This window comes from Perca fluviatilis, chromosome 23 (genome assembly GCF_010015445.1).
Source record: "Perca fluviatilis chromosome 23, GENO_Pfluv_1.0, whole genome shotgun sequence".
NCBI classification, from domain to species: Eukaryota; Metazoa; Chordata; class Actinopteri; order Perciformes; family Percidae; genus Perca; species Perca fluviatilis.
The window spans coordinates 27150217-27165518 of record NC_053134.1 but is presented as its reverse complement, the minus strand read 5'-3'; the positions used below and the strand labels follow the sequence as shown (position 1 = coordinate 27165518).

At 40.0% G+C, this 15302-nt stretch overlaps 1 protein-coding gene across 1 annotated transcript in view; it reads left to right on the top strand.

Annotated features, from left to right (window-relative positions):
• Nucleotides 1-401: 401 nt before the first annotated feature.
• cog5 (component of oligomeric golgi complex 5) overlaps nucleotides 402-15302 on the top strand; it is a 113847-nt gene continuing 98946 nt past the window's right edge. The window contains exons 1-6 of the mRNA XM_039791350.1: nucleotides 402-521; nucleotides 2484-2623; nucleotides 4350-4407; nucleotides 7457-7511; nucleotides 10601-10670; nucleotides 12263-12383. Of these exons, the coding sequence (XP_039647284.1) occupies nucleotides 476-521; nucleotides 2484-2623; nucleotides 4350-4407; nucleotides 7457-7511; nucleotides 10601-10670; nucleotides 12263-12383 (490 nt within the window). The 5' untranslated portion in view covers nucleotides 402-475. The remainder of the gene's footprint in view (nucleotides 522-2483; nucleotides 2624-4349; nucleotides 4408-7456; nucleotides 7512-10600; nucleotides 10671-12262; nucleotides 12384-15302) is intronic.

The following is a 15302-nucleotide window of genomic DNA, read 5'->3' as shown; positions in this document are numbered from 1 at the left end:
CACAGCTGATGCTCTCTAGGCCGCGGCCAACCGTTGGTGGCAGTCATGCAAAAAGTTGTTATGCCAAATGCCCAATATAACAGAAGAAGAACACACATCCCGACCAGGTGAACGCTGCCAGTCGGAAAAACAACGTAACCAGGGGGGCGGTGCTGTTATTCCGAGGTGGCATGAACGCAGCATGAAATTGAAAGCCCCATACACATGAATCGGAAACGTGACGTCATTTGTACTAGTAAGAATGACGTTGTGGATGTCTGAATAGTTGTTTTTGACTAGGAAGAGTTGAATTACATATATCTGCAATAAATATCCAGTCTAGTAATTCAAGTTTAAAATGGCTTGGTCATCCACCGTTAGCCTCAGGGACTACGTGAAAAAGAGCAATCCAACATTTCACGTGTGTAGCTGACAGTAGCCCTTTAAGGCTCGTGCAACGTCTCTCAGTTTAAACGTCACATGCGGAAGTATCAACATGGAGAACGGGAAAGAATCTACCACGAATTCACTTCTGAAAGATGGTAAAAGAAAACGCTTTATGGCCGGCAGCGGGGATGTGTGTCCTGTTTAATGTGTTCATCGATAGTTGTACAACATATATTTAAAACCGTTGCCCAATTTCGTCGCGCAGTTAGCTAACGTTACTGCAAAAGCACTTCCGAGCTAACCACATATTACATATCTTCATTTGTAATTGTGACGTGGTTATCACACATCCATCCATAGTTTTAGGCTCTGGGGATACATGTTGGCCGGCTCAGTTGCATTGTTGATATATTTGGAGGAGTTCTCAGACTTTTGTTTGCCAACTGATAACTCCAATAGGGGTTGGACGAATAAGCATTAGTACTGAATTAATCTACTGGATTGTTTTAACTTTTTGTTCTTTTAGTTTTTATTATGTTATTATTAATATTATTATTATTATTATTATTATTATTATTATTATTATTATTATTATATGTTTGAAATAAATAATTCATTCATTCAGTCAACTGCATGATCAAAGATTGACCCAATTGATCTTATTTATTTTTAATCATATAAAAACAAAAAACCCACAAGGTTGCTGTGCGGCATCGCATTATCTCTGGTGCAATAAGGTAACGTTAGGGCCTATTTATTATTGTAATCATTTTTGAACAGATTGTACTTGATTTTTTACACAGTCCTATGTAATTTAAAGTAAGCTTTGGCACAGTATTGGTGTGCAATGCTCCTCTTTGCGCTGGTGTACATACCTCCTGATATGACAGTCCAGTGATGTATACACTACTTTTCTTTCCAAACTCCATGCAGACAAAGCTAAAATACCTTGTGACGTTCCTTGCTATGGATATGAGATGCATGTCAATACCAGTTGTAAATAGGGCCCCATTTACACCTGGCATTAAAATCTGTTTCCTACGCCAATGCACACATGAGCATAAAAAAAAATAAGCATAAATATATAAAAAATAGCATTGCACCAAAACTGTGCCAAATCTTGATTTTTTTATTTATTTATTTTTTTTAAGTTTTCCAATGCTAATATAAGCATTTTGTTTGGTGGGTCAGATGTCGGCTCACAGAGAACCGGTCAGAGAGAGACGTCAGGTTGTCATGTAACTAAGTACATTTACTGAAGTGCTGTAGGCTACTTAAGTACAAATTTGAGGTATTTTACTTGAGTCTTTTTTTCCCCATGCCACTTTCTACTTCTACTCTGCTACATTTCAGAGAAAAATACTGTACTCTTTACTCCACTACATTCATCTGTTACAGCTTTAGTTACTAGTTACTTCAGTTACTCCACTACATTCATCTGTTACAGCTTTAGTTACTAGTTACTTTAGTTACTCCACTACATTCATCTGTTACAGATTTAGTTACTAGTTACTTTAGTTACTCCACTACATTCATCTGTTACAGCTTTAGTTACTAGTTACTTTAGTTACTCCGCTACATTCATCTGTTACAGCTTTAGTTACTAGTTACTTTAGTTACTCCACTACATTCATCTGTTACAGTATTGATTTCCTAGTTACTTTAGTTACTCCACTACATTCATCTGTTTTTGTTTTGTTTGTTTAGTTACTTTAGTTACTCCACTACATTCATCTGTTACAGCTTTAGTTACTAGTTACTTTAGTTACTCCACTACATTCATCTGTTCCAGCTTTAGTTACTAGTTACTTTAGTTACTCCGCTACATTCATCTGTTACAGCTTTAGTTACTAGTTACTTTAGTTACTCCGCTACATTCATCTGTTACAGCTTTAGTTACTTTACACATTAAGATTACTGCACACTAAACACATTTTGTTTATAAAATCTGATGTTTGATTCTAAATTAAAGAAAACAACAGACTGAATGCTTCATTGAAGATATTTTTTTTGTTTTTGTTTCAGTAACACAAAAATGACATTGAGGAATAGTATGAACTGTATTGAGTATATTGAATGGTTTGAGGACGTGCTGCTGTTTTTTTTTTTTTTTACAGAGTGCTTTGCTGATTTCCTGGCACAGGACTTTGATGTGAAGACGTACACAGCTCAGGCTATTCACCATGCTGTCATTGCTGAGCAGCTGGCCAAGCTGGCACAGGGCATCAGTCAGCTGGACAAGGAGCTGCACAGCCAGGTACAAACCCAGTACACCACAGTACAGCCACACCGGCTCACTGGGAGTCTAAACCCTAATTTCCACCTGGCGCGTCTGCGCTGTGTTCCAGGTGCATCGTGACCCCCGCGAGCAATCGCTGCCATTCAAGTCAATGTTTGATAATCCACCAGCTGCACCACGGCGCGTCACAGAAGCGTGTGTGAAGCGACTCTCCGCTCGGCTAAAGATACACACCAGGTCTATTTTCACTCGAGCCGCGGGGCGTTTGGACAGCCGGGCAGGAAGTGGAACAGCGAGACTATCCAGTCAACTTACCAAAAGATCCCCAATATTGTTAGTCTCCTCTACAACACCACGAGAGATTCATCTTGGAGGTGGAAAAACATAATACTACATCACAGATTTTTTTTATTATAAGGACAACACCAGACAAATGAAGGCATGGAGTTTAATTGCAGGAGTGCTTGGACTGGAAGGCAGACACTAGCTTATTAAACATGCAAGTGTTCTGTAAATTCCTCGTAGAGACAATATAATCTGCGAGTCGGGCAGCAAGACTCTGCGCTTCTCAGACGCTCCCGGTGTGGTATGGAGTGTGGCGGGGGATGGAACTAAACAGCGGCACGGCCGGAACGCAGCTCAGACCAGTGTAGAATCTGAGTTGGTCAGGGTCAACTATAGTAGAGATGGTGAAATGAAGGTTCCTTACTCAGAGTTTCACATGAAATAGTGCACAATCAAATTCAAATCAAAATTCTACATTAAAGCTAGAGTGAAACCTTTGTCTCCCCCATCTGGCAGTGAGAGTAATTACACAAACACTGTCCACATGCTTAAGAAAAACAGTGGGATTCATAATAGCGTTGCGTCGCTGTGGTCTTTCCCCCCTTCCTGCCTGTCACGGTATTGGGTAGTCTATTTACACGACTTTCCACTTCCGGGATTGCTCCGTTGCCTCCAAAAATTTCGCCGGCTGTGCTTCTTTTTGGCGGGATGTCCGTATCTTTGTGTTGGCGTTCTAACCTCCGGTGGATTTGTGAGGACTATGGTTAACTGCTCCTCAGATCTCTGCAGGGTAAATCCAGACAGCTAGCTAGACTATCTGTTCAATCTGAGATTTCTCTCGCACGACTAAAACTACTTTTGAACGTACACATGTTCCACCAAAACAAGTTCCTTCCTGAGACTAGTTAGCAGAGGCACCGTGGCTCTGGCCGGTGCTTAGCGCTGCCCAAGACGATTGTGATTGGCTTAAAGAAAAGCCAATAAACCAGAGCAAGCTTTTCTCCCATCCCATGTAAATAGTGTCTATTTATGATAGTAAACTGAATATTTTGGGGTTTTGGACTGTTGTTCAGACAAAACAAGACAGTTTGTAAGTTGTTGCTTTGGGAAACCTTGATCGGCATTTTATTTGTATTTTCTGACATTTTATTTTGTATTTTCTGACATTTTATAGACCAATTATTCGAGAAAATAATTGATGGCTTAATCGATAATGAATGTTAACCCTAGTAGGAACAGCTACATTAAATCTTTGACTCGCCAAAAGATAGTCAAATATTTAGTGTGTGCTGCGTTAACTTTATTTTAAATTTTTTTAAACAGTAAAAAATATCTGTGAAATTGCTAATGACCACTGTCTTTATTGCCGCCAACACTGAAATCCACATGATTAACACTAATATGTAACCATAATATTAACCCCAATCCATATTTGTTAATACTCCTTCCTTCCTTCCAGGTTGTGGCCAGACATGAAGACTTACTGTCTCAGGCAACTGGGATAGAGTCCCTTGAAGGTAAAGAGCCATATTTATATATGCCGCCATTATAATGTCAAAATCAGAAATTGGCAGGAACAGCTTCATGGACATGCACCATGGTCTTAAGAATGTTTTTTGTTTACCCTTCCTGACTGCCATTGGTTTTAGTTCATTTCAGTACGCTACGCAAATCAATTGCTGAAACAACGTGTTTACAGATAAGGGGTTTATTATAGTCAAAGTTTTATTTTCTTAAAGCATTATGATTCAACCCGTAAGAAGTATATTTTTTTAAAACTCCCTCTCTGTTGGTGTATTTGTGTGAGATTTGGCTGTTTAAAATCATTAAATGGTTTATATTTATATAGCTCTGCACTACATTGATTCAGTACTGCACCATTCATACACCGGTGGCTAGGGGTGCAACGGCTCACCAAACTCATGGATCGGATCGACTTTCGGATCAGCACAAAAAACACGTCCGTTTCAGAGCATCAGAGAGCAGAGCAGGTGTTTAAGTGGCACCGAAATCCGCGTTGCTATTCCGTTTGGTACATACCGGTCGTTTAGGCACAGGTGCCATATTTGCACCGGATTTTATCATGCGCCGTTCACGTGAACAGAAAATTGCGTTGCCTGTATCTTTTCACGGCAACCCGCCATAGAGATTTATCAGCCTACTTTAAGCAACAGTAACGGCAGCTGTTTCCCACTATTATTAAGTCATGGTTAAACTTTGCAATTGATCCGCGGTTCAAATGCATTACAAACCGTGAGTGTCAAATATGGTCTGTTACACCACTACCTGTGGCCAAAGCTAACATACAAGGTGCCACCTACTAATCTGAAACAAACTTTTATGCACATTCCTGGAAGCAATTTGGGGTTCAGTATCCCAAGGACACTTTAACATGTAGACTGGGATCGGGGATCAGAGATCAAAACCACGACCTTCCGATTGGAAGACGACCGCTCTACCTCCTGTTGCATCATGTTGCTGTTTTACTACTTGCTTAGCAGCCAGTGGCTTCGGTTTGCAATAAACCTATTAGAAAATTACACTCAACAACATTCTTGTTTTTTATTTTGGTCAAAATGATGCTATAGTTGTCAAGTTTATCATTATTTTTGTAACCCAATATCAGAAATCACAAATTTGCCTCAGGGGACTTTACAATTTGTACAGCATATGACACCCAGAATAGATCAACATAATACAATGACAGTATATGTGGTCAGTATGACAAAATGTTACATAGAATGTGAACATTTATGAAAAAGAGGGATGTCGTCTGACTTCTTTTTAACTTAGGACAGAAAGGAGACCTGTGTTCTGAGAGCACAGAGTCCCGATTGGATTATTGAGGTTAAGGGGTTCAGACAGGTATGAAGGGGCGTGGCCGTTTACAAATTTGTAAGTTATCAGAATCACCATAAAGTCTGACCAGAAGCCAATGAAGGGAAGCTAAAGTGGTATAATGGTTATATCTTCAAATATTTAGCATAGCAGTAGAAATGAATTCCATGACTGCATTATCGCACTGTCGCACTGGTAACACTGCTTGCTCTTGAGGGACTTATTGTAATTGTTGGGGCTTTGTAAATTATAGTGTGGTCTAGACCTACTCTATCTGTAAAGTGTCTCGAGATAACCTGTGTTATGATTTGATACTATAAATACAATTGAATTGAATTATTTGGCCAAGAGGTGAACTATAAAGAGAGAAGAGCAGAGGGCTCAGAACTGAGGTACTCCATATTTCACATGAGAAAATGTTGACGTTATATGTGTTGACGTTATGTTATTTAAGGTGTTTTAAGGAGTATACAGTGATCAGTAATGTCAAAGGCTGCACTAAAATCCAGTAGTAGAAGCACCGAGATAGAATATGAATCCTTATTAATGAGAAGACCATTTACGACTTCAGTAAGCAGTTTCAGTGGAGTGGCAGGTCCCGAAAGCAATTCAGTTTTATTTATAGTATCAAATCATAACAAGAGTTATCTTACGTTACGTTACAGGACGTAGCAGGACGTAGCAGGGTGTAGCAGGGTGTAGCAGGACATTACAGGATGTAGCAGGGCGTAGCAGGACGTAGCAGGGCACTGCAGGGCGTAGCAGGGTGTAGAAAGGCATTACAGGGCACCTAGCAGGACCAGGGCGACAGCTGCAACCATGATTTAGGTGCTATCCTAATCCAAGGAAAACTGCGGGGGCGGAAAACACAAGGACTCCGGGGAATAAGCTCCCCTGAGCTAAGTTAGTAACAAGCATTTCTGGGACATGGAGAGGAGCTCAGTGTGTCAAAGTAAATCCTCCGGCAGTCTAAAACTATAACAGCATAACTAAGAGCGGGTCCAAGGCAAACCTGAGGCAGTTCTATAAGGGTTGGTAGATGAATCTGACGACTATGAAGAGAAGGGGTGCCACAGACTGAAAAGGTTCAAAAAGATGACTATTAAATATATGGCCTGAAAGTTGTTGAACCACAGCAGCCTTAAAGCTTGTGGGAACGTTGCCTGCTGTAGGACACAAGTTGACAATATTCAGCATTGAAGGTCCCAGAAATTGCCGAAGATCTTTAAGAAGTGTGTGGTAATGGTACTAAAAACACAGATAGTCAGAATCTTAGATTACAATACTGTGTTCTGTATTCTGTTTCAGAATCAGAAAGGAGTTTAATGCCACAGTAGTTACCCTACCAGGAATTGTCCTAGAGGTTTAATGTTATGACAACGTTTTCATCATCAACGTGATAATGTTAAGAAACCAACTGTCAGGTCTAAAATGCCACAGCTGCCTAACAGCCTATGGATGCACATGGCAAGACTTTTTAAACCAGCCTGATCTTTCAACAGTATTGCTAAGCAACGATAATTGGATAATTGGATATATGCGTTGGATGCTTAAATAATTACCTGCTATAGCAGTTTTTAAAGCACTTTTTTTAATTATTGCAGTTGTCAGGTTTCACCACAAGAGAGGGCCAGCGTTTTTCAAATTAAGTCTGCTAAGAAAGTAGCTCTTAAAATCACTGTCAAATTGTACTGACGGAAATATGTATTTTGTTTGTGTTGTTTTCAGGGGTCCTTCAGATGATGCAGACAAGAATCAGTGCTCTGCAGGCGGCTGTTGACAGGTAAACCGGTTTCCCTGTGGCTTTAGTCAGATTAGGTGCATTTGTTGTTAACATTTACCCATAGATGCTTGGCTTCAGCGCCTGCTGCTTGACATTCACACACCTGCTTACAACAACTGTCTCTGTTCTAAGTCCATAAAGCCCCTGAAAACGTGGTTTCAAAATTTAATTTTCAGTCAAATATTTATGACTACATAAGCAAACGTCCTTACTTTATATTATAACACTCAAAAACTAACTCAACAACCAACTAGCTAATCTGCTTCTTCATAAGTGTGTGTGTATGGTTTGATCAGATTTGATTGACAGGGGCCGGGCAACATAAGCAAAAAGCCTCACAACTATCATCACATTTTGATTCAAATTTAGCCCAAGGTGCATGATATGGCCTTTTTTCAACTTATGGCTGTCTACTTATAGTATAGTCATAGTAAGAAGCTGTTTGACTGGCCTCTCTTGAATGGTAGAAACAGAATGTAGCTCCCAAAGATGCCTCACCTTTTCTTGTAGGACCATCATCACATCATGAGGAAAACCCTTTGATGGAGATTTGTGTAGTTTTATCAGCAATATTAAACCAATGATTTTATTAAGATTTCGTAAATTGACTAAATCGTAACTAGGACACAAATCTAACCGGCATGCATTGGGCGGCGATCGCCGGTGATCGATTCTGCGCAAACCTGGCTCATCTTGAACGAGCCTTTTGGTCCAGTATTAAGAGAGATCGCTGCAGTCGGCAGCGGTGAAACAAGCTACAATGCAAATTAATAGATTAAAATGAATTGTCCAGCTTGTATTTACCTTCACAAAAGGGCTCGTTTTACCACTGACAGGCTCAGATTAATATTCTAAGTGTCTGACAACATTATGGAAAGGATCCATACAGAGATAGACCTTTCTGTTGAAGAGTAAGATCCTTTTTTCAAACGCTGGTATCGGTATGGGGAAGTACTGGAGTTTATGCACCGATCCGATACCATTTAATAAAGCCCTAAAGAAAATCTACGTTAAAGTAGTTTATTTATGTTCTTTTTCCCGTTATAACTGACGGTCAAACTGGATAATAAAAGAAAGTTATATGGCATTTATTGTTTGTGTTTGTTCATGTTCAGCAAAAAATGGTATCGGACCATCTCTAATCACAACTCTAGTTTTGGTTGAAATAAACACATAGTCTACAGATTTACATGTGAAAATATGTTGGCTCTAAACGCTAAAAGTATTGTTGAACAAACTTAAGACATAAAGATGGAACAATATTATAGTTCAATAAAGAATCCCAATGCACCCAGTGGAGCTGTCAAAACAAACACTACTAAGTGGTTCAATAGTTATTTGTCTGTGTAATTGTGAAAGAAAATCAATAACAATACCAGCGCCACCTCTTCCATTGTTGTCTGTCCCACTTACTTAATACTGGAAGCATACCCCCGGGAAATTTTGTACATTTGAAAGTTAAATGCATCAATCTAATGCACTCTGAGAGCAAAAACAAGAGGCTAGATGTATGTAGAATCTGTGCTCTTGTAAACAATGTCTTGTTCTTGTAAGCGGTTTAACCATAAACACATTTTTGTATAGCATACATTTGAGTCATAAAAAGAAATTAAACAAACGGGATTACCTGTGTTGAACTACTTTATTTTCTGTTTATTACCAGTAGGCTAGAGGACAGGGTAGGTATCAACTTAGATAATAAAAAATGAGAATAATGTATTCTGTTCTAACTCTCTGTACATCAAAAGGACAAGCTGTGCACGGCAAATTTGGACATTTAATTTTTATAAATACTTATTACATCCAATCATCCAATCTGTACATTTAATATTAATTTTGTGAAACAAGGACATAAAGCACTCATTCTTTGAAAAGTACACAACAGGTGTCAAAGGATGAAATTCTCATTCTGAAGGAAAGCATTTCATTCTCATGTTATTAGACCGTTGTGTGAGACAGCAAAGGCATCACTAAAACCTAACAATCATCCACTAGACAGCATTTTAATCTCAGTCTATTGATCCAAAGTGTAGCAGATCAGATAAATTAACAGCTATTAAATTAAAATAGTTTCTACTGGAGGATACCTGAGGTCATATGGTGAAAATAAATTACATATTATATACTTTACTTGGACTATTAAATGAATAATCAGTTTGAGTCATTTTTATATATATATATATATATATATATATATATATATATATATATATATATATATATATATATATATATATATATATATATATATATATATTTATATTTATTTTTTTTTTTTTTTTTTTTTTTTTCTCTGATTCCAGCCTCTTAAATGTGAATATGTTCTAGTTTCTTCTCTCCTCTGTGACAGTAAACTGAATATCTAAAAATATAATATAAAAATGAATATTTTGTTGTGGACAAAACAAGACATTTGAGGACATCATCTTGGGCTTTGGGCAACACTGACCCACATTTTTCACCATGTTTTAACATTTTTATAGCTCAAACAACTTGATTAATCGAGAAAATAATCAATGGATTAATCATCTATGAAAATAATCGTTAGTTGCAGCCCTACTCCTATGTTTATGAATTTAGGAGTGACTAATATTAGGTAACTGCAATCACTGTTGTAGCTAATTTGTACAATAATACAATTGTGTTATGAATACAAAAAGTTATGGAGTGTAATGTTTTCTATTTTGACGCTTGTGATTTTCCTTTGGCACTGGCTGAAAACCTCTGGGGGTGGCGCCCAAACTTTCTCTATGCAGGAAAACCCCTGCATTAGCATGAGCCACTTGTAAATGAAGCCCATTGTAGTAAGCTGGATCGATATTGAAATATCATATCAATAAATTAGGCCTCTTCTGTTTGACTCTGTTCCAAAGTGGCATCTAATGAATGAATCGCCACTGACAGGCGACCAAATAATACACTCTGTGTCATTAACTGAAATGACAGATTTCTCTAGGTTTTAAAGGTTCAGGTTATAGGACGCCCCAGGTGACAGGTTGGACAGTTTCTGCAGTGTAAAAGGTCTACAGTATATGATGCTTTTACATGCACCTCTTTGGTTCTTAATGAAACCATGTACATCTCTTCAGGATCAGGACGAAGATCGTAGACCCGTACAACAAGATTGTGGCCCGGATCACCCAGCTTGCCAGGCTGCAGGTAACTCTCCACTACACACTTCAAAATGATGGTATTTACTTTTCTGTGGCTGTGTGTGAATCAGTCAGTTTCTCTTTTGAGATGGCAGGGGAAAAAAAACTGCGTGGCAGTTTTGCCAAAGAACATTATTCCATTTAAGTTTTCCAAAACCCACAGAGAAATTGACACTGTGTAGGAGAGAGATTCAGCATTTGCCTACATGTAGGCAATAGATTTGTTGTGTGCAGAGCCCCAAGCTGCTGTGCGTGCACAAACAAGCAACACACGTGCATGCAGCTCAATAAGAGCCCTGACTGCAGTTCTCCTGTTTGTGCAGAAATCATGATTAAATATTGATGAAACTGCGGCTGTATAAAGGTCAGTGTGATTCTGGTGTGTGTGTGTGTGTGTGTGTGTGTGTGTGTGTGTGTGTGTGTGTGTGTGTGTGTGTGTGTGTGTGTGTGTGTGTGTGTGTGTGTGTGTGTGTGTGTGTGTGTGTGTGTGTTGTGTGTGTGTGTGTGTGTGTGTGTGTGTGTGTGTGTGTGTGTGTGTGTGTGTGTGTGTTCGGTCTTTGGCCCAAGCCTTCAGTACGAATTGGATGTGACTCAAACATTAAGGTGATCAGTCTCTGTTCTTCTCCTCGTCAAACAACATCCTGGGCCCTATTTTAACGATCTAAGCGCACGGCGTGAAGCGCCTGGCGCAGGTGCGTTTAGGGCGTGTACGAATCCACTTTTGCTAGTTTAAAGCCGGGAACAAAGGGTCTGTGCGCTGGGCGCATGGTTCAAAAGGGTTGTACTTAGTGTTAATCAATCATAGGTGTGTTTTGGGCGTAAACATGCAACAAACCAATCAGAATGTCATCTCCCATTCCCTTTAAAAGCCAGGCACATTGGGACATTGGAGCATTGCTATTATGATGGAGGATTTTCTAAGCAGGAAGGAGAGGTTCTCAGGAGAAGACACTGAGCTGCTTGTGCGTGAAGTGAAAGCATGCATGCAGATCATATCATAATACTAGTAATTGTAATACTTTTATTTTTAATCTTCTGCTTGTTTGTGTGTTGCTGCGCATCCCTATGTGCGCATTTTACTAATGCTCTGTTAAAATAACAATGAAATTCTGCGTTATTGACTTTAGACCAGGTTTTTGTTGGTCAATGGCGCGATAACTTTCCGCTGCCTCAAGGTAGCAATACGCTCAGAATGCACCTGAACACACCTCCCTGTAAGACCAGCACGCCCATGGTTGTGATTTCTTAAAAAAAAGAAAAAAAAGTTGCAGGATGCACATTTTTTCAGTCTGAGAAGCTGCCAGGTATGAACCAAGTGACTGAAGTGCTACTCCCAGATGAACCTCACGTTTATTTGATGATGTAATATAATGCAATTCTTAGTTGGTTTCTGAGGGTATTTCCTCTTTCCACATGCCTGTTACTTCAAAAAGGGCCAGTCAGTCATCTCCAAAAACACAACAGCCTTCAGGTGGGCATCACTGTCCCACTCAAGTGCACGTCAGCAGTGCATCACACTTACTTAATCCATGGATGTTTTGGTTGAAGTTTCATTCAAGTAGCTCACCATTTTGCCCCCTCCCTCTCTTCCGGCTCCAGGTGGCCTGTGACCTGCTGCGGAGGATCATTCGTATCTTGTACCTGAGCAAGAGGCTCCAGGGTCAGCTACAGGGGGGCAGCAGGGAGATCACCAAGGCTGCACAGAGCCTCAATGAACTAGGTAAGGGCATGCATGTTTATTGATTATCCAGAGTTCACATCGGTTTTTCCAAAACTGCAATTGGTGCCATAGTCTCCCTGTAAGTAGTCTATATCCACAGCGTTCCACTTCTGGGATTGCTCCAGAAATTACGCCAGATGTCCCTCTTTTCGGCCGGATGTCCGTTACCTTCCTCTTTCTTTGTGTTGCCATTCTAACCTCTGGTGGATTTGTGAGGACTATGGTTAACTTCTCCTCAGATCTCTGCAGGGTAAATCCAGACAGCTAGCTAGACTATCTGTCCAATCTGGGTTTTCTGTTGAACGACTTTTGAACGTACACATGTTCCACCAAAACAAGTTCCTTCCTGAGACTATTTTGCAGTGGCTCCGTGCAGAGCTTAGCACTGCCCATGACGATTGTGATTGGTTTATAGAAAGGCCAATAAACCAGAACACTATATTCTCCCATCCCGGAATGTTGTGTGGACTAGCCAGACCCTCCTCCGCAGCAGCGTGTAGGAAGGTCTGGCAATGCGAGACTACAGTTAACTTGTCCTCTACCAGTCTACAGTTAAAATGAAAGGATTTTAAAGCTTTTGCTGCGCGTGTGTTTAAGGAACTCTTTGTATGTAGTATATGGTCTGCAGGCATTGTTTGTTTGTGCTTCCAGATCTCACCTTAAATCCCACTTTTATTGAAATATCTTTCCCTAATTGCTGATGGCTGCTTGCCTATTGCACATTAGTGCTCTGTCATGTTACTAATGGGCTTAAATTATGCTATTTTATAATTTCCATCTATTTCTTTACTCTTTATGTTTTTTTTCTTGCGAAAATTGATGCCGAATTGACCATTTCCTTCAAAGATTTCTGAGTTAAGAAGCTCCATGAAGTGACTCGACAGCCAGCTATCGCTTGCCCCAGCCGTTAGCTCGTCACTCGGCCTGCCATGCTCAGAGACCCTGCTGTAAGATGGAGGTCTCTCAGACCGCTCTCGTAAAAAGGAGGCAGGCAGAGGCGGGGGGAGAGAGGGAGAGATACCCGTTTCTCTTCGGGAGACTTGTTAAAATTATGACAAATATGCTATATACATTAGATTTAGTATTTAGTTTATACTTTTTTTGGTGTATTTGTTTTCTGATTTTAACACTATAGACTGTTGCCGTGCTTGCATCCCTCCCTTACCCCTCCTATAGTCCCTATGGCCACTTGGCCAGTGCGAATGCAAATGGAAAAAACGATTTTAGGGAAAAGTAGTTAGTAGATCTGCTTAAAAGTGGACTTTTCCTTAACTACGTTCCTGTAACTACTTGGTCAGAAAGCAGCTATTGAGCTGTTGTGCGGACTTTACCTTCTTTCTACAACCTGGAAAATATCACCATTTGCACCAGCTGTTCTAATCCTGCAAAACTGCCCCTTTCCAGACTGACGAATCAATTTGTGCCAGTTTAAAAAACACTTTTGTGTATAAGTCATTCAGTAAAACGAGACGGACGGGGCAGTACGGAGGATTGGCGGAGCTACAAGCTGAGTTACGAGGCAGTTAAAGTAATGTTTTAATCCCTTTCAAAGCGCTTACAAGTCCGCTACCGCCCCCAGTTTGTTAACCACTGATATCCTGTATCAACTTAATTACTAGTTTGCAATTGCCATGATATCACATCACGTTGTCAGAATCATCTTTCGGGCCACCAGTGTTAACTGGTGTTTTAGCTGTGGTTTGTTTCTTCAATGGAAAACACATGTGTCTTTGGCATACTTTGGCATTCCACTCTCTTCACTGGCCACTCATTTGCTTCTACTGGCTGGCAGCCAGCCCAGCGTGAAACACCTTGTGTGAGCTGGAATCCGACAAATGCTGCTACTTCTCTTAGTGGTGTGTTGTTCAAGGTGTAGTTAACTAGATTTGTGAGTGGACTGTATTAGGTCCTAAGTCATTGTTTAGATATTGGCCAGTATTTGTTATTTATTCAGATTGGTGCATGCCTGTTAAAGATCCATGAAATGAGCACTTGAACCTGCTCCTGAAAAACAGTGCAACTTAACACTTAATAATTAAAAAGTTGTTTTTGGCAATCCTGCCTTCATCCCTGTTCTATTAAATCAAACTACCTTCATGTCCATAATCTGACAGCCCCACTGGATTACACTCAAGAATTCGGTATGCTTGAAAGTAACTAGGTTGTATGATTTGTCGTCCTACCTTGTCAAAAGGCAAAGGTGGTGATATACCAAATGGCTACACTTGTATGCACGGTGAAGTATTCCACCATTAAAGGATGCAATAAATTGCATACATGGCCATAACGACGCACCATTTCACCCAGCTTCTCTTCAAAATGCATTCATGGTGTTTCAGTTGCTTGTACACCTGAAAAGTGACAGAAGTAGTAGCGTGAAGAATTCAAACAAGAAAAAAAACGTGAAGTGGCCATTATTATCTTGTTTTGGAAAGTTCCAGACATTGTGGAACACAGCAACTCTGAGAGGAGAGGGGAAGGGATGTTATGCACTTTTGGAAGATCTTATAAGTACTTTGTCTGAAGCATACATCACTGTCCAGTGTCCTGCCCCAACATGGAAATACAGCACATGAAGGAGGTAATGGTACCATTTCATGGTAACTTTAAGGCTGTCATCTTGCCCTTCTGATGAGGTGTATGATGAGTTCATAAAAGTGAAACCCATTTCAACCCCAGGTACCCCTTTCTCTTCGCTCTTCATCATAGAACTTGGTTTCATTTTTTTGGTCAGAATTGATGTGTCTAACACTGACTGGATAGGTTCAGAGGACTGTGTGACCTAATGTCAGCAGACTAAAAGTGATATTGATGTATTGAATGTCACCCGTTATCTATTTGCCGTACCACCCTTAGTTATCACAAGGTGTTAAGGGTGACAGAGCGAGTTCAGAAGGACAAGTGTTTTCAGAAGCCTGT